We start from the raw sequence: 18,534 nt of genomic DNA, 5'->3' as shown, positions 1-18,534 counted from the left end.
TTTACAGGCAGCCTATTGTATGGCACTTCAAAGCATCCATTTTCCAAAGTGTGACAGATGTAAAGTAGCCACAGAAATGGTTTTCCTGATGAGTGTGAAGTCGGAAAAGGGAAGGATATTCCAGTGATGAGCGGTTGTGGTGCAGTTTAATCTTCCCATGTACGCCAACTGCAGATGCAGTATGCCGGTTTAGACATCTGAAGCTACTGAAGTCTGTTGAGCTTAAGCACAGAAAAACATACCTGATCCTCCAAGCTGCAGCAGAGAAGCTGGGTTTTGACCATAGCAATGGGGAACTTGGTGGGGCAAGGGCTGGTTTTTAGGGGTTTTTTAATTAGTGTCTTACAACCCAAGTTCTCAGGAAAACCTTGAAGTGTTCATCTGAGAATCCAAATCGGAGGGCATTTCCGTGTCAAACAGGTATCTGCAGGTGGGTATGGCTCTCGGCGTGCACAAACCCCCGGATTGCAAGTAGGGGATTTTTGATATCTGCCTCAGGAAGACCGATGCCAGGGAGGCTGGAGAGGGGCCAGGAGGAAGGAAGAGGCCTTCCTGGGCCGGGGCGGGGGGGGGGGGAGGGGGGGCAGACTTTGAAGCATGACCTCCAGCAGAACTGGGGTGGGAACAGCGGGAGTGGAGGCGAGGGGCAGCGGGGCGCAGCGGCTGCGGAGGCAGGGAGGGGAAGGCGAGGGTCAGGGCGGAGGGCGTGGGGCAGGGGGGCTCCCAGCAGCGGGGACAGGAGCGCCGGGAGCTGGGCGCTCGCCGGGCAGGTTGCAACAAGCAGCTGGGGGAAACCGGCTTGTGTTTTTTAACAGCTGGTTTGACATAACGAAGGCTGAGCCCTGATCACATGCCCTGGGGGAGGCAGCGGCTGAAGTATCAGCCTCCGAATCAGGAGGAGGCCGGGGTTTATTCCATCGTCTGCAGCTATCTCAGGAGTGACTTTGGGCAAGCAGCTGATGTGCTTGCGCCTTGGTTTCCCTGCCGCCAAAAGGTTTTGCTCGTCTTGATACCCCCGAAACTGAGGCACTAGAAGAGGAAGCCTCTGCTCTCCCAGCGTGGTAGGACAAAAACACTGAAATTAAAATATGGCAAGTTCAAAACTGTCAGAGGGAATTCCTTTTCCGCACACGCTGATGCAAATCGGGGCTGACACCAGTGACTAAGGTGAACTGGCGTCAGTGGGAAACAGAATTAAGTGGGGTCTGTTCAGTGCCCATAGAAGTAATAAGCACACACTCATAGGGACATGATCCAGCTATTCTTCTGTAGTTTAATTTTTTAATAAAACAATTTTTTGTCTGCCTTTTTAAAGACAAATGTTGAAATGAACCTTTGCTCATGTAAAATGCATTTGCCGTATGACTAATGGTTATTTTTAAAGCGCTGAGCAAAGTGTATGCATGTGTGTTTCAGGGAGACAAAGAGAGGGAGCCTTTGTGTATTTGCTGTGGTAATTGTTTATGAATATAGTTGTTTTTTCCAATTATCCTTGTAATACATCAGCATTCTTGTCTCCGTTTCCCTCTGTTGAGGTTTGTGTATAAATGTAGAGATTTATGCTGTCAGATATTTCAGTTACAAAAGCATATGCTACATCTTAAGCATTGATTTTTATTCATAAAGTGCCATAGAACAAAGAGAGAGAGATTCGTGGAAAAGATGGAGTTAAAAATTAAACCATGGTCATGCAAACAACTATGTGGCCATACGGCTAATTTCAGGGCCTTGGACTGAAATGTTATTTCATATCCAAAAAATAAAGGAGGAACTCTGAAAGGCCAGAACTCATGCTAATGCCTGCAGGAGAAGTTAAGGCCAGAATCAGGGCTGGAGAATTTGACCTAAAGCACATTAGTGTGGCTTCACGGACGGAGACACAGTATGGAAGTGGAGAATTAATTTCTTCCACAGTAGCAAGATTTTGTAATCTTGCTCAAGCAAAAGCATGGTGGAAAATAGGAGAGGTGGCCTGTGGAGTATAAAGTCATTGGCACTTGGAATAAATGAGTCTACGAGTGAAGTCCTAGCCCCTATATGTCAGCAGTAAAAGTCGCACAGAATTGGCTTGGTCTACATTATACTTAAGGTTTTAAGTAAGTACCTCGTGCCCAGCTAAGGCAACCGTCTTCTGTGATTGACCTCCAAATCAGGCACTGTGTATATGCCAGATACATCATCTGTGTGAATGTCTGTGTGTGTGTGTGTGTGTGTTTAATATGAAAGCAGCTTTTGTTTTACAATTGCTCCTAGTTCCATAGGTTGTGGAGACTGGTTTTCATTAACATACTTGGGCTTTTGTGATTTAACACTATTACATGATCTGAGTGTTTGAAAATGACTTGAGCAGGCCCAATCCACAAAGCCTGCCACGCGTCTCGGTGCCCTTTCCCAGGGCAGGAGTCATTTCACACTGCTGGCACGACGTGATTTCTTCCAGCAGCACAGCAGGAAGAAATCCTTACAGGTTTCAGAGGTTGTGAAAACCTGCATGGTTTAGCAACCCCTTCTTCATCCACAGAAACAAAGGGTCTCCGCCGCTTTCCTCCTCAAGGATAACACCACCATGGTTATACTGTAGCAGGATATTTTAAATTTATGCTATTTGGTTTCGGAGCTAGAGGTCTGTAAATACTGCAGTAAGGCTTCTGCTGTTCAATCATTATTTCATGTTGGCATTTTTATTGGAAGGCCCAACCATGGCCAAGAAAAGGAAACTTCTGTGCTTTTCTTTGTGTGTTACATCTTCCAACTGGAATATTCTCAAGCACAATAGAACTGAACATGAGCTTTTGGGAGGGAGGAAGAGGAGAAAAGGGAATCAGCTAGAAGAGATGATGACTCCAGTGGGGTACTCTGCACTTTAGTTCTCTGGGGACTGCATAATGCTTTCAACCAGTGTAATGTTGCAACAGTCCAAAAGAGGAAAGAAGAATCCACGTCTGGTCTAGACTGACCAGAAACTAAAACTGAGGGACACTTTGAATTCTGAGACTCTCACCACAACTGAAAACTGTGCTCAGGCCAAGTAACTGGAAAATCAGTTTCTTGAATTAGAGAAATGCTTCCCTGAAGAATCGGAGGCAACTTTCCATTTTAATTGGTAGATAAATTATTATATTCTGAAGCACTGATTCTAACAATTGAACCGGTGCAAAGGTTTGCAATCAGGGCTGTGAAGAGATTTGGATAGTTTCATATGGAGCTTAGTGAAATGCTATAGTAAAACAAATTTTTCTGTGACATTTTCTTGCCATTTGGATGTGATAGTCTATCATTTGTCACAAAATGGAAAAATAAGATATCTTCATAATGTACCAAAAAGAAGTCTGACTGCAAACACAAGTCAGGAAGAGGAATAGGGACTGGAGCTGAGTGGTGAAACCCTAGATCAGGAGATGGTTATGAGAAATCATATACCAGCAGTCCTGAGAATCCCCCAACCAGGAGTAATTGAATGCGGTAATTGTTAAGGAGAGCTTTACAAAGAAATGTTGAGTAAAAAATTACTTACAGGGTGCTTGTTTTAAGAGGGAAGTGTAGTAAATTTCAGGACAAATTTTTAAGTGGCAATAGTACAGGCGCAGCCTATGCTGTAGGCAAAATAAATTTTCTGAACTAAATGACTCCTCTCAGTCAGCCAGGCTACAGTGTTTGTTTTTGAGGTGAAATATGTATTTCCTTCATTGCACCGGTACAAGGATAGCTGAAGCCCGAAAGGAGGACTCTAGGGATCTGGTCATAATGTCTGGCAATACCACCTGCTCCTTATGGGATGAGGGGTGAAGCTCTGCAGAGATTTGCATTGCGAACAAGGGTTGGGATCAGAAAACCCTTCTTAGATGTGGCAGAAATATGCAAGTAGTACTTCATTTTGCAAGAAACAAGAAAACTTAGGGCTTTTTCTCTTAGTCCCGCACTTTTAAAACTGGTCTATTATTACTAGTCTACTTGCTGTGGAAGACGTTAGGCTAAATTTGTTAATTCCAGGGAAAAGTGCCCTGCAATCTTTAATCTTCTGGATTAAAGTGATATATGTGTCAAACATTATATTCTTTTATGATTAATTTTTAAAACAATATTTTCTTCAAAAAGATTCAGTCAATATACCTGAGTCTGGTAAAAGTAATGTGACTCATACAGCCTGTATTTTATCAATATGTGAAGCCTCTCTTTTACAAGTGTACTACAGCACTTCAAGATAACAAAAAAATCAAGGGAGTTTGAAGATGCTAGGCAATCTGCTTTTGCACTGCTGTGATTTATTCTTGCTCTTGCAGAACTGCAGTCAAAGAATATACAGACAGACCATTTTCTTCAGATGATTAAAAAACGTACAGGTGGGAAGTGAAGGAGGAATGTCACATGCTTCTGTTCAAGTCTTTTAGGTGCTATGGCCATAAGATAGTTCCAGACATTCATTCATCCATCCAATTTTACCCTTTTTTTTCCTAATGTTCTGTTTTCATCTGATGGCCATTAGAAAGCATGATTTCTCTGTACTTCTTCATAAGGACAAGATGATGTGTTGGGAATGTGCTGTATCAGGGATGGGGAACTCTAGAAGGATGACCTGAAGCTTTTTAATGTTCCTGCAATGCCCATTTAAGTATCTTTCTGGGTAGGGGGCAGAGATACCTTGCAGGCATATGATTCTTGCATGCAGATATGCTTGCAAGCTCAGGCTCACATGAAATTCTCATCTGAATTTTGTTGCCTGTTGCACAGAGCTTAGGCCAATATCTGTTCACCTCTGGTTTTTTTCAGTATTCAGCACTGAGTAGTCTTCCCTTCTTTGGCTAACTGAAATACATTTTAGGAGGCAGCTGCCTATTGCCAAGAAGAGCCTGCATGCAAGAATATTTCCATCTGGGATGACTAACATGTGCCCAGTGTACGTCCAGTCTCACATCCCACTCTGCAAACAAAATCCACAGATGAATTAATTCTCCTCTTGCTTCAAAGGGCAGTCAAAAGATGAAAGTGAAAAGCTGGACATATTTCAGAAAATTACATTATATGAAAAATAGGTCATTCAGCCAGATTGCGAATCATAGATTTTCAAAAATGTGAAATGTCAAGCAGTCCTATTTGAAAAAATACGTGTTCCCTTGCTTGTTGCATATTTTGCTAGTGATGGAAAGAACATATTCAAAAAGGAAAGACAGTGTTTTAACTCCTTCCTAGGATAATGCCAACAATATTCAACTTGTTTGATTCAGGCTTATGTCAATATAAACACAATGCATTTGTCCTTGCTTAGTTTGTAATTCTTTCCTAACAGAAACAGCAAAATTAATTTGAACAGTTGTAAATATAAAAGTGATACAACGGTTTCTGGTATTTCATAGTTGCAAATATCAAGTCTGCTTCTGGTGAAGACACTTGATTTTACTGGATGTGTCATATGCACGGCTGATCCTTCTCATGCACTGAAGGAATGTTGATGCTGATATAAAACCCCATATAATAACCCACTGGCTTCTCATATATCAGTGACTCAGGCAACAAAATATATAATTGTGATGCTAATTAAATTGCTATTTTAAAGATATGTCTTTAATAAAGGGATTGTTTGTACCTACCCAGAATTAAAAACAGAGCTCTTGGTCTAACTCGATATAGCTGTCAATACTAAAAACAATACACGGAAGCTGCAACTTCTTAGCTAGTCTCAGAGGTGCAGGTCTGAGGAGGTGTAAATCTTCCACCCAAGAAAAATACACAACATGCTGCCTGCTGTTTAACTGGTGGTACATATATTAGCAGAGCAGAGGCCTATAATTACATAAATTCCCCCCCCCCCTCAATTAGCTATTTAGTAAACTATTTGAGCAGTACCAGTGCTAACTGCCTAAAACTGACAATCCAAAACTCAGACAACTAACAAAGAAAATGTTGACCCAAGCAAAACAGTATTCATCTCAAGAATTAAAACCCTAAGCCAGTGTCATGTGCAGTCCTCTCAGATGTAATTACTGTATTCTAGTTTGTCCTGAATGTGCCTGGTATGTTTTTATATGCTGTAAAAATAAATACAGTGATTTAAAACCCTGCAAAGTCCAAGTAGGTAATAAATAGTTCAGCTCTGTAGAAATGCAGGGTCTGACTTTCTGAGATCATCTGTGCTCTCTGTGAACATTTGATCCAGTTCAACACATCTGGGCATTTCTTCTGCAGGTGCCAGGGAGTTAGCCATGTGTTTACAGGGCTTTCCCCTCCATTTACTGCGATTGCAAAGTGGTGATCTATCCTTGTGGAGGCTAAGGCAAAGGCCAGGCATAGAGCAGGCTCATTGGAGCTAGTAGTTGAGCAACACTCGAAAATTAGAAGTTTACACACAGATTAAACAAAACCGGGTTTGTAGGAAGAAGTCATACTTTTTTATTAGAGCAGCTTCTATAGTTGGAAAAAACAGGCAAGCTTTTAGACAGACAAGACCACTTCTGGTCTGGAACAGAAGCAGGAGTGTTCAAAGCTAAGTACAAGCTGAGAACAATTGCTCTGCTTTTACTTCATCATGTTAAACAAAGCACTGTTAGGACTGATCGGCCACCTCCCAGAGCCTGGAGAGTCATCAAGCTTTGAGTTAAGAAGAAACGGTATTTGGTCCTGCTATGTCAGTCTATAGTTATCCCACATACGGCTCCACCAGCTTCAGCAGACAAACATCTTTAACCTAAGCATTTAATGATCATTTCCATTGAGGAATTGTTTGTTTATGGTAAAAGGCAGGGTGGCCTTGGTGGGAAGGACTCTAGGCTGAAACTCTGAAGCCAACCCTCTGTTCTTCACTCAGCTGCTGGTCTACCGAGTGATCTACAGTGAGTGGGTCTATCTGTGAGCTTCTGCGTGGTAAATGGGCATAACAAAACTGGCCTCCTTGCAAAGAAGTCCTTTGAGATCTACAAAGGAGAAGTGTTACACAGCAGCTATACACTTCTTCATTACTAGCTCTTTTTCATGTGGTTCCTTTAATAGACATTTGGGTTCTGATTTAGATCTTCTGAACAGGGTGTAACACTACTGGTGTTAGTAACAACTCTGTGTTTGCCAAATGTGACTAGAAGACTCCTACATCTGTGATGTAAGCAGTTAAAAAGTTACTTCTTTAAACTTCCCAATGTCAGATATGCTTTTAAATAGGGAAAGGCTATCTCTGTTCAGAAACTACAGGATTGTCTTCATCTCCCTGGACAATTACTGCAATGGTACATCCAATCTGAGCAGGCACGTGTGGAAACAAATAACCCTGTAGAGACTCACAGATTCTCCAATAAATGTACCATAAATGTTATCTTTTTCACACTCAAGTAAAACACAGGAAAATTAATGCCAAAGCACTTCCCATTATTCTGTAATGTATGTGTATGTGCACAGTCAAATGTACAAATGCATAACCATACTTAGGCACAACAGCAAATGTATGTGCTATGAAAATGTGTAAGTATGCATTCATTGACATTAAATAGTGTGCAATAGCAAAAAAAAAAAAAAATATATAGCAAATAAACATTCAGGTTGCAAAGCCAAGCAACATTGGCTATTCCAGAATGCAGGTTTCCTGGGCATCCTTAATTAGCCCTTTTTAATATGTATGATGATACAGTTTTAATTACATGATAACATATAGGGTTTTTTTTCCATAACGGATTCTTGTTTCAGTTAGTCAATGGGGAGGCAGTTTTTTAACCCTTCTGGTTTTTATCTTCTTCCATTCAGTGCTCTGGCCACAGATCTCATGTTAATGCACGTGGTCTAAGTGTTACACTGAACACAGAAAAGATTAATCCCCTTCCAAGCTTTTGTTTCTCTGTTGCTCCCGTGACAGCATCTTAATATGCCCCAAATCCTGATGAACGTATCTCTGCAACACATCTGTGCAGGCTGAAAATACTATTATCTTCACAATATTATTGCCATCATGCCAAAGCACTGAAGCACAGGGGGAGAAGGGACAAAAACATCAGAGTGATAACTTTCAGTGAAAGCTGAAAGAGAGAGCTGTGGGAGCTTTCACATGCGTAGTGTTTCCCTAGCACTTTCTCCACTCAAAGCCCAGGGCCAGTTGACTTCAGCTCTCAGCACTTCTGCATTTCAGGCCCCAGGTGTCTCTTGTTGAGCACCCAGAAAATGAGGCCAAGCACTCAAGAGGGAGGAAATTCCAGAATGATGTCATCATTCCCTACACGTGGGGAGGGGGAAGGAGCTAATCGTGCCCAGGCAATCCAAATTCTGGCATTTGCTAACATTTTAGCATTTGGCTCACAATCCTATCATTCTTTTAGCTGAGTTTTTCTGTGTATGTGTATACATTTCTCTGTAAATAAATAAGGACATCTCAACTGTGTCTTATCTGCTAAAAACTCTTGCAGCACCTTCTCAATAAAACAAATTTATTCATGTTTGTGCCCTTGGAAAAAGGCATGGCATGTGTTGTAATAACCTTTACTTATTTTTCCTGCTGCAATTAAATCTAGAGAAATCTAGGGAAACTTGGTTTTGATTGTGCCCAGAAGAGGAAGGAAGGGAAGTGAACAAGATCTACCTTAATAGGTGCTGAAGTATCAATACATCCCCCTGTTCCAGCTGTGCCTCAGCCATTCATTCCTACTCTGCTTTAGAAGCAGGAATGGGCTATAAGCAGGCAAACAATTTGACACCCAAAATCAAAGGGATCGAGGACTTCTAGGGGACAGGGATAAATTTGCTTCACTTCAGTCTGAAAACCCACTACTAAATCTCAAATTCTACATTTGCTACATCATCCATATCCATTGCCAAATTACAAGTGAGGCATTAAAAAGCATAGCATGCTGCCTTAAAAATCCCAAGATTTTCAATTAAATATTGGTTTATTTTTTGTTTGCTGCCTGCAAGTTTTCTCAAAGCCTTCCCTTTCTGAAACTTCCCTGCACAAGCTGACAGGTAGGAAACAGGTTAAAAATGGAAGCTGAAATCCATATGTAAACAGCTGGCTCCAAGAGCTGGTGCTCTAGGGAATGAAAACTTGTAATGCAAGACTCACAAAACTCTTGTGGGAGTTGGCTTCATTAGGTATCTACCATAAGCGTGTCTGTGTGCATATATCTGTACACCATTGCGATCCTATCTGTGTGTGCATGTGTACCTGAGGTTAGCAGAGTATTCACTCCCTGCTGCGCCCGTCACTCCTCTCTCTTCTCACACTTCTCATCTGTTCTTTGAAACTGGGCGTGCCTCTCTCCTTCATACATCCCCATCTCCGCTAGTGCCGCAGACTGGTGGCAGAAGGACCTTTTATTACCCCTCCTGTGTGTGTACAGCAGGAGAGCTTTTCTCTGCTGACTGCGTCAGATGTTATCTGTCTTTCAGCCAGTGGACACAGCAATGTTTTTACCCTGCCAAACTGAAACGCCCTGGCTTGCTCTCTAAAAGCTCTTCTCTATGGCCCTTCTATATAGGGTACCTAGGGAAACATAATTGTCAAGTGAGGCATCAAAAGGAGGCATCGTGAATACCCTGCCTTTTCCCCACTCCAAGCTTCGTGGTCTGAAAAATCCCTGATAAAGGGGTTGCGTTCATTAGTAGTGCTTTTAATTCTGGAAATGCCTGCCCATCCATACTGGATTCCTCCTCCCTTCCCAGCCTGGGGAGCACACGGTTATCCCTCCTCCCTGACGGCTGGGGAGCTGAGCTTTCCTCTTCTCCTTGCTGCAGTTGCTAGCAGTAGGGGGAGCAATGGCAGATCTTATGCCAAGATTTCCTCGTTTTCCCAAGAGGGAAAAGCATATCTGCCCATGCTGAGACACTTCCTTACGGTATGTGGCTAAGCCGTGCTCTCCAGCCAAGATGTCAGCTAGCAACCTGCGCTCTGTGGGCTTCTGGGGGGAGAAGTCCTAGGGTAGGCAACATGGTGGGAATAGTATGGTGCCTGTTACATTACTGAAAACAAAATACAGCTGCATGTTACTGTTAGCTGAATGCAACCTGTCAGCACCAACATCTCCCCAGGAAGCCAGGACTGATTGCAGCCAACCTTTTCAGGAGAAGGTGCCAGTAGCCGAGCAGTTGGAGAAGCATGACATGTTGCCTCCTGCCCGCTTCCAGGCTGTGTTAAGGTGGCAGGGTTAAATCAGGGAGTGTGCCTGGAGAAGCACCATGTCACAAGAAACTGTGTGGTGACAGCCAGATTGCTCAGAATGCCCTGAAGGAACTGCGGCGGTTTTGCTGATGGCCGAATGCCCCAGGTCTGGGACAACATGCATTCTCTCATGTGATGGACTGACCCAGGACACCAGTGGTGCTTGCTATGCCTTGATGGTACATCAAGCTCCAGAATCACTCCAGAATAATTCCTCCATAGCCCACAGATTTGCTCATCCTAACTGTTAATTACTGTAACTCACTCTTTTAGGACCAGGTCTATTTTCAGTCTTTGTATTTCACTGAATCTAGAAGGCTGAGCATCCCTACCCTCTTGTTAGTGTGAGTGGGTTGGGTGCCGGCCCTGGGCACTAGAGAATGAATCATGTTGCTGTAGCTGGGAAGAAGTAATGAGGGTTAGGTAGGCTTTGAGCCATTTTGGTGCATCACTGTCTCTCCAGCTCTGCTGTATTATGTTTTGGTCTGGACAATCGGAACCTTTGTAAGTTCAGACAGACATCAAGGAAAGGAATGAATAGTTTGCCCTCCTGAATAAAATGAGAACATGTGAATGTGGGAAGAGAGGGGAGGGGGGAAAGGCATTTGCATAGGTCAGGAAAGGTCATTAAAACATCTGGCAGTAGTAACTGACATGTGTCAAATTTTAGTGTTCATTAAATTTGTATTAATGCAAGAATGGTTCTTAAGCTCCAAATGCCACTATTGGTTGCCATGTTCCCCCAGTTGATGGTGATGACTTTTCAGAACTGTACCATGCTTGTTTGCTTGCTAGTGGCATCTGACCTGAGGTCAGATTTCTATTTAACCCCTTCCTGTAGGTCAAAAGACAAATTAATCTGGTGAGAATTGAATTGGAAATGAGGTGCCTGGATAGCAGGTGTCCCAACCGTAGAATAGCTGCCAGGCTGAAACATGTTTGCATCTGTTCTTATACCATCCAAGAAGTCATCTCCGAGGTCAGGGAGATACTCAGCCGACATCTGAGATGGGAAGTTGCCACAGGGAGCTCAAGTGGCAGGTGCCCTGTGTTAGCAGATTATCTTGCAGTCTGGGGAGAAGTGTCTGAGAGTGTGACTCTGAGTATAAATGTAGACATTTCCATTTATTGTGCACTTTGCTTTACCTGTGTTTACTACCAGTTTATAATTGTAAAGAAGATACACAATTTCCATCCCCCTTAAAGAGGAGACTCTCACAAATCTTTTTCTTCCTTTTTTTTTAGAGGATGAAGATGATGAAGAGATGGTGGAGCCAAAAGCACAGGATGACTTGGAGACAGAAAATCAAGACCAGAAGCAGGAAGTGAAAGAAGGTACTTAAAAAATGAAAAGGATTTTGTTACAGCTTTAAAGGACTGAATCCTGCAAGTAGTTATTCTCATAGGTAGTCTCCATTACTGAGAACACTGCGAAATCAAAACAGTCACCAGTTTTATTGATTCAAAACCATATGAGTGGCATAAAAGCAGAAAATTGTATCCGAGCGACCCAGCTGGTAGGTCTGAGAAGCTTGTGAAAGGCACAAGACCTTGGCTGTTTAGAAGAAGCTACATGTCCTTATAATTTGGGAACAAAGTCGAGATTTTTGGATTCCAGGACTGGTGCTTACTTGTCATCTGGCTCAAATAGCTTGCTTACATGAAAGATTTAAAACGCAAATGCCAGGCATTCCAGCAACTCCATAAAGTTGGTTGGTCTTCAAAGGTACTTAGAGTCCACAACTGCCTGCCTGCTTGAGAGGGGCAAATTTAAAGCTAGTGGTGGTCAGGAATCCTCCAACAGAAAACCATTCAACTGGAAAATGTTGACTGTCAAAATTTTTTGTAGGAGCTGCCCCCAGGGAACTTAAGGCCAAAGCTGAAGCCAGGCAGGTCCAGCCCTTCTATCAATTTCTCTGGACTGAGACACTCTCCAGGGTTACAAGAGACAATAATTCAGGTTACTACTTCTTTCTGGTGCAGACAAGAGACACGTGTCAAAGTGGTGCGTGTCAACACTGGACACAGTAGATATGCTGGGTGTCTCTTGTTCACTTCTCTTGGACCTGTTCTAGCTTTCATAATGAGAAGAGGGATGTGAAATTTGGTCTTCCTCATCTGGGAATTTACTAGAGTATTGGCTATTCTGGTATGTCGCCTTGAACGGTCAAAGCTCACCCCTGTGTGGAGTAGGGGAAAATTGCTGAAATATCAGCAGCTCCAGTGTGAGAGGAAATTAGTTTCTTCTCCAGCATTTCTTAGCTCTGTATTGCCAGGGCTGTTCACAACGCTGTTTACCCTCTTGAAAGGTAACTTACTTCCTCAGGTAGGGCCTAAGTCACTTCATGCTGTGGTGATCCTCATCAGGATGATTCTGTGATCTTGGCTTTGTTTTTCACAAGATGATCTCACTATGGGAAAAATATGGAGTCATTTTACAGAGAAGCCCATGAAATCATTAACTGAGAATGTAGCAGTGGATGCTCCTTTCTCATCCAAGGGAGCCTGGCAAGATTTAAATCAGTGTCCAAAAAAACTGAGTTGGTGTATAGTGCCCACAGGCACTATCCTCACACACTGAAGTGAGTTGCAGTACTAGCCATCCTGTTTTGATTGTAAATTGATATTTCTTCCCTCTTAAGAGCATCGTAGAAATCACCCATACCATAAATCCCGCTGTGTCCATTGCTTGTTAGGTCCTTGTAGAAACATGGAGGGTGGAACTCACTCCTTCCACTTCTCATCCTCCTGCTTCTCCCACTGCCGCCAGCCACCGCTGCCGTGGGTGGAGGGGAGCAGCGGGAGCAGCCGTGACAGGAGGAACAGGAGTCACACAAGAGTCGGCAAAGGCAGAACTGAAGACATGCGCAAGAAACATGGCAACACAGGAAAAATTACTTTTTCCTGAAAATTACCCTTCCTCCCAAACCTGTGGGGTCAACTCACATATGGGGTCTAGCAGTCACTGGACCTAACACAGTATCTCTTTTACTGATGACGACAGGAAGCCGTAAAAACCAGTATCACTGCACGCAGTGCATAAGCACTGTCCTGAGTTGCTGAATGTCCCTCTAGTATTCAGCTTACAGCTGACCCCACCCCCATACCTCAGGAGAAAGGACAAACTCCTGCATGAAGAGAAGAAGAAAAAATCTAAATACATTCCTGAACTGATTTCTTTCACTTTTTTGCGGGCTTTGAAGTTAGCCTTTTATGTACTTTGCTGACCAAGCACCACTGCCAACATCTTTTATTTCTTTTTGTTCTTTAGTCTTGGGGCAGTGTTCCCCTTCCCTGCCTAGCAGACCCCCCAGGAATGGTAGATCAACTGGGCTTGTTTAGCACTAGTCTCAGACACACAAACTGCAGGCTGTAAAAGCAAGGCACAGCTTGTTTTAGCAGAACCGGCTTTGTGAGGTGCTAACACTTGACTGCGTTCAAGGAAGAAGAAAACATGCCCATTGCCTGATAGAAAGTGAACTTGACCTGCAGTATGTGTTGCAATGGATAAAATAGTGACGTGCTGATGACTGGCATTAAATGCTATGAATCAAATGAAGCAGTCGTCCCCAAATTGGCAGGGAATGGAGTCCCATTTTTAGCATTTGGTGTTGCTCTCTCCCTGTTGGCTTCAGCCCTTTTGCCAACAAAATCCCGTTTTCCTCTCTGTTGTAATCACCCTTCTCATGTTCTGAGCAACATTCAGAGTTTGAAGTCATCGTTTGTGTTTCATGGAAGTGATTAAAACCATGTTACAAGTCAAACAGGAGTTTAGAAGAACATTTCCTGTCGGTGCTGCACTCTGTGTGCCTACTCAGAATTAATAGCTTTTCTGCAAATTAGCACATAATGGGTTAAAAGCATGTTTATGTTGGCATTAAGTACTCTGGCTTCTTTTTCTCTGCAAGGCAAGACAATATTTTGCAAACTTTTTAAAGAATCTCTAATAGATATTATAGTGGCGCCATTCACACTGCTATATAGTAGTTAAGGCTGTGTCAGCACTTCCATTATGAATCCTGTTTTTCAGGGATTTATAACCCAGCCGTAAAAATTTGCTCTGGGCTGAAATTTGGTTTCAGCTCAGGGAGCACATTTTTTAACAGATTAAAAAAAATCAGCATGGCCTTTTTTGAGTTATAGGAGTGTAAGAAAAAAAAAACATGGGAGAGAGAAGTGCGGGGAGAGAAAGGCAGACATTTTTTTCATGAATATAACTCAAAAATAGGTCAGGATGAAAAATAAAGCTTGGATCCAGTCTGTTCACTCTCCCTCTCCCGAAGCCAACAGGACAGGAGTGCTCTATTTTTATAATGGTATTTTAAGAGGAAATGTGATTTTTTTTTTTTTTCCTCTGTGGTTTATAGGTAGTCCAATTTAATTCTACAGACATTTATTGCATGCTTAATTTCCTCATCTTCCCCTCACACACCCCAGCGTTGCTCTGCAGGGTTTGGTGGCATTATTCAGCAGTCACGGCTGTTTGCAGGGTCTGACCGTAGTTCTGGACCTGTCTCAGCATCACCATAAGGCACACAGTGCACCTGCAATAGGGCAGCCTGTCTGGCACAACACCTCTTGCAGCACTTCAATGCCATGGCGGTACTAAGGGCAGAGGAGCAGCTCCAGCCCCCCAGAGTGTTTCTGGAATGGGAGGTGAAGACCTGGCTTGTTGACCGTTTGAAGCATATGAAGCCTTGGGACCCCGTTGTGTTTCTTCCATGGGGCTGCCTGTTGTCACCCATGTCTCGGTTGCACAGTCGCCCCATCGTTCTTGGAAGAGCCGAGTGTGGGATACCTGCTGGTGAACTGGGCTGGACTCTGCCTGTTTCCAGCCTCTCCTGACCATGTAAACGAGAGACTGGTCCCAAACTGTGGCATCAAATGGGTTGGGGCTTTCCACCACCAGAGCGCTCTGGAGCTCCACCTAAGGTGCCTCTTTGTGTCGGTAGAAACCACAGGAACAGTGGGACAGGCTGGATCTTGACAGTGGGCCTCAACCTGCGTTTATCTGAAGCCGTGGATATATCCACAGAAACTTGCATGAAAGGCTGTGGTGGGGGAGTCTGGGATCTGCAGCTTCAAAGTACTGCTGTGCCCCGCTCTTGCCCTGGCCCTGTGCGTGGGGCTCGGGTGTCCACGCAGCCGGCTGTGGTGGGGGAGATGCTTTAGCTCTCGCCAGCCCAGCCACCAGCATCGGAGGAGCAGGACAAGGTTGCCGGCTTTGCCCCTGTGATCTCTCTGAGGTTTGTAATAGCCTGTAACACCACGGTTTCACTGCCGCCAACACCACAGCGAGCTCAGGTGTGCCAGCCCATCCCGATAGCCCGGCTCAGCTGCGCTCAGGGATGGTGCTCAGCACAGCCCCTGGAGAAGCACGATCAGGAACAGCCCTGCCTGGCTTCAAATTTAAGCCTCTGGACCCTGCTACTCCAGAACCAAACAATGCCTAAATGCACCTGAAAATCTCCCTTCATAAGTTCAGCAATTATGCCATGCAGGGGCTCGCATCTTAAACCCAGCACAACCAAGATATGACATGTATCGAACCATGGTACAGCACGTATCAAACCAGAATATGGCATATATCAAGCCTGACATGAATGTGAGAAGAACAAGAAAAACAAGAGGATCGCACGCTATCGGCAGGCAAGGACTAAAAGCTGCTGAGAGCCACTTAGCGCCTTGCGGTTCTGACGCTGAACATTTCTACCATCCTCGGTCGTCAGCACATCTACAGTCTACCTGGGTTTAAATACATGCTGAAAGAAATAATACAGCTCTTAAAAGGGTTTTACTAATCTCCTTCTGTCTCTCGTTATATCTCTGGGCTCATAACAAGGCTGCTTCCTGCTTTACTGTTTTTATTAGTTCGCCCTTTCTTTCATTCCCTTACTTACTCTTTCTGTTCTTTTTTTTTTCTTTTTTGCCTTTAATGGACTTCATTTCTTTTGTCAGGTTTTTACAATTGCTTAGGTTCCAGGAGAAATTTTTTTATATTCTATTATACTTATTTAACTGTGGGTCTTTTTTCTGGTTTGGGGTTCTTTTTTAAATATCTTTTTGGCTTCCTTGGGAGAAGACTCGAATGCTGGTATTTAAATATTTGTGAATTTGATCCTGCACTGTTATCACAACTATTTATATTATATTTACTACAAACCCGCTTCTGCCAGATAAGATCAAGTCTGCAGCATTTTTTATCTTAGTGCCTAAAGATCCAAGGAAATGTTTTCATATCAAAATTTTTTTTTCTGTTTTTTCCAAGGAAATCTGTGGACAAAGGACCTGATGTGAAATACAGTATTTCTGAGGGTCATGTTAAATCACACGTGAAATAAAAAAAATGCCCTTATTTTTCAGAAATAAGCGTTGAATAAATCTGTTGGATTTATGTCACATTCAATTTTTGTTACATATTGTAGACCTTTTTGCTCATGCACAAGTGTACAATGTCTTTCATTATGGATATACCTTGCATTTTCTTCCCCTGCGGTGTACTCCACGCATATGTAACTGCACAGTATTTTAATTTTAAATGTAAATTCCATTTTGTTTTGCACAGTGTTATACATTAATATGAGTACAGGGCTTCTTCGATACACGCAGTTGACCTCATAACCCCAGAGCCACCCAGACAGCACCGTGCTTGTGGGTACTTGATCCCACTGATGTTTCAGTGGGTCCACGGACAGATGGGATGCCCAGTGGCCCTGTGTAGGTGGAACATGGTGGCTGCACCACGGCTTCTCTCGCCATGAGCTGTGCAGGGCCAGGGGTGGGTTCAGATCCTCCAGGTAGGAAGCAGAGCACAGGCACAATAGTTCATTACAAAGCCACAGTATAGAAACAAGAGCAAAGTATAGGTCTGCCTTTGCAGGAGCTTTCATTGCACTCCAGGCAATAAGCACGTAACTTTTAGCACTGGTAAGCTAAGCATCGCAGTAGGCTTTGTTAGACACGGAAGGTTAGATGTGGTTTGTTTGGTTTTTACGCCAGGGAGAGCAGATACTTGAAGGCAAATGCTGTATTCTTACAGGGAGTTTCTGAAGATACTGTCACATCACATAGGTCTCTGTGACAAAACAAAACAAAAAAATACTTTGATCATCTACTTATGTTTCTTAGAGTTTTCCTTGAAGAGAGTCTGTGTCTCTTGAAAGCTTAGATCAAAGTAACTGTAAGCTCCCAGATAGGAAGAAAAATTGCAGAAAATTACGTAGATTCTTTTCATTTTATTTGAGGTAATGGACAGACAGGGAGAAGGAACAAGGGGAAAATGGAAGTGGCTCTGAAAGAGAAATGGTTAGAAAATCTTCATATTTGAAAGAACAAGCCTGTCTGTTTTGGCTTTTTTGCTTATACTTCCTGTATTTGCAGTAGTTACAGCAGTGTTTTACACTGGAAAAAGTAATGATGTTAACATTCTTGTAAGAAGAGATTGCCTCAAATAAAACTTCAGAGGAAGCCGAATGAAAGAAGAAAATAAGGTTAAAATATGAAGCTTAATATCACCAGGGGGCATCTGGTGTGTCAGTCAGATGAATGAGGTAAGCTGATTTATGCCCTACAAACTTTAGCCAAGGTGTTTCTGATGCCGAAGAGGGTTTAATGGACTGCTGGCCTCCCACAGATCATTGCTAACTGCAAGGGAGATTTTGCTGAGGTAGAACTGCAATCATGTGTGTCTCCATTGCTTGTGAACACTCCACAGCTCCCAAGCTGTTTATTTTTTGCCTTTTTTCCTTTCTATTGATTTTTTGGTTGTTTTTTCTTTGCCAGTTATAGTTGGCAAATGGACGAGTAATAAATTTATATTTCCAAGCTGTAGAGAGGATGTGATTTAGCAAATAATTTTTACCATTTGGAGCAGTTTAAAATTAGTTTTCCAGTTGCATTTGCACTTATTTTCTCCCCTTTTATGCCATTTTGCTGCATTGTCATGCTTGTTGTCTTTGATTCTCGGAAAGCGATGCTTTGGTGGTGACAGTGGGATATTGCCTCATTACAGGCCTCCTTGCCAGATGAGTTCCCTTAGTGCCAATTGCTCTTCAGCAGTGGATGCTGCAATAGGTCAACCTGTACTTTTTACTAGTCATTCTTTTTCTCACATGCATTGCTTCTGTCTAAAGCACTTAGAGGCAAATTGTGCTCCCGCCTTGGTAATTGTCACTCTGCTACTCAGGGGGACCATGCAGGGGGACGCAGATATTCTCTGGATGTGTGGAGCTCCACAGGGACCACTAACCTGGTGGTAGGAGGCATAAGGCCAAGGCCATAGGAGATCATCAAAGGCTAAAGTTTCCAACTTCTTAGCTGCTTTGTCTCCTGAGGGCCAAATTGCTCCTCCACCTTTTGCATTTTTCCTACCCTCTATATTTAGCCCAGGTGTAGTGCAGAGATTTTGTCTT

The 18,534-nt window shown here is 43.2% G+C and overlaps 1 protein-coding gene across 7 annotated transcripts in view; it reads left to right on the top strand.

Moving 5' to 3' along the window:
* The window catches only part of DYNC1I1 (dynein cytoplasmic 1 intermediate chain 1), a 201,851-nt gene that overhangs the window by 99,355 nt on the left and 83,962 nt on the right, over positions 1-18,534 (top strand). For all 7 annotated transcript variants that reach the window (XM_049798837.1, XM_049798835.1, XM_049798839.1 and 4 more), the window contains one exon: positions 11,369-11,458. In XM_049798837.1, the coding sequence (XP_049654794.1) occupies positions 11,369-11,458 (90 nt within the window). The remainder of the gene's footprint in view (positions 1-11,368; positions 11,459-18,534) is intronic.

Source organism: Accipiter gentilis, chromosome 4 (assembly GCF_929443795.1).
Source record: "Accipiter gentilis chromosome 4, bAccGen1.1, whole genome shotgun sequence".
NCBI classification, from domain to species: Eukaryota; Metazoa; Chordata; class Aves; order Accipitriformes; family Accipitridae; genus Astur; species Astur gentilis.
This window is presented reverse-complemented; position numbering and strand designations above follow the sequence as displayed.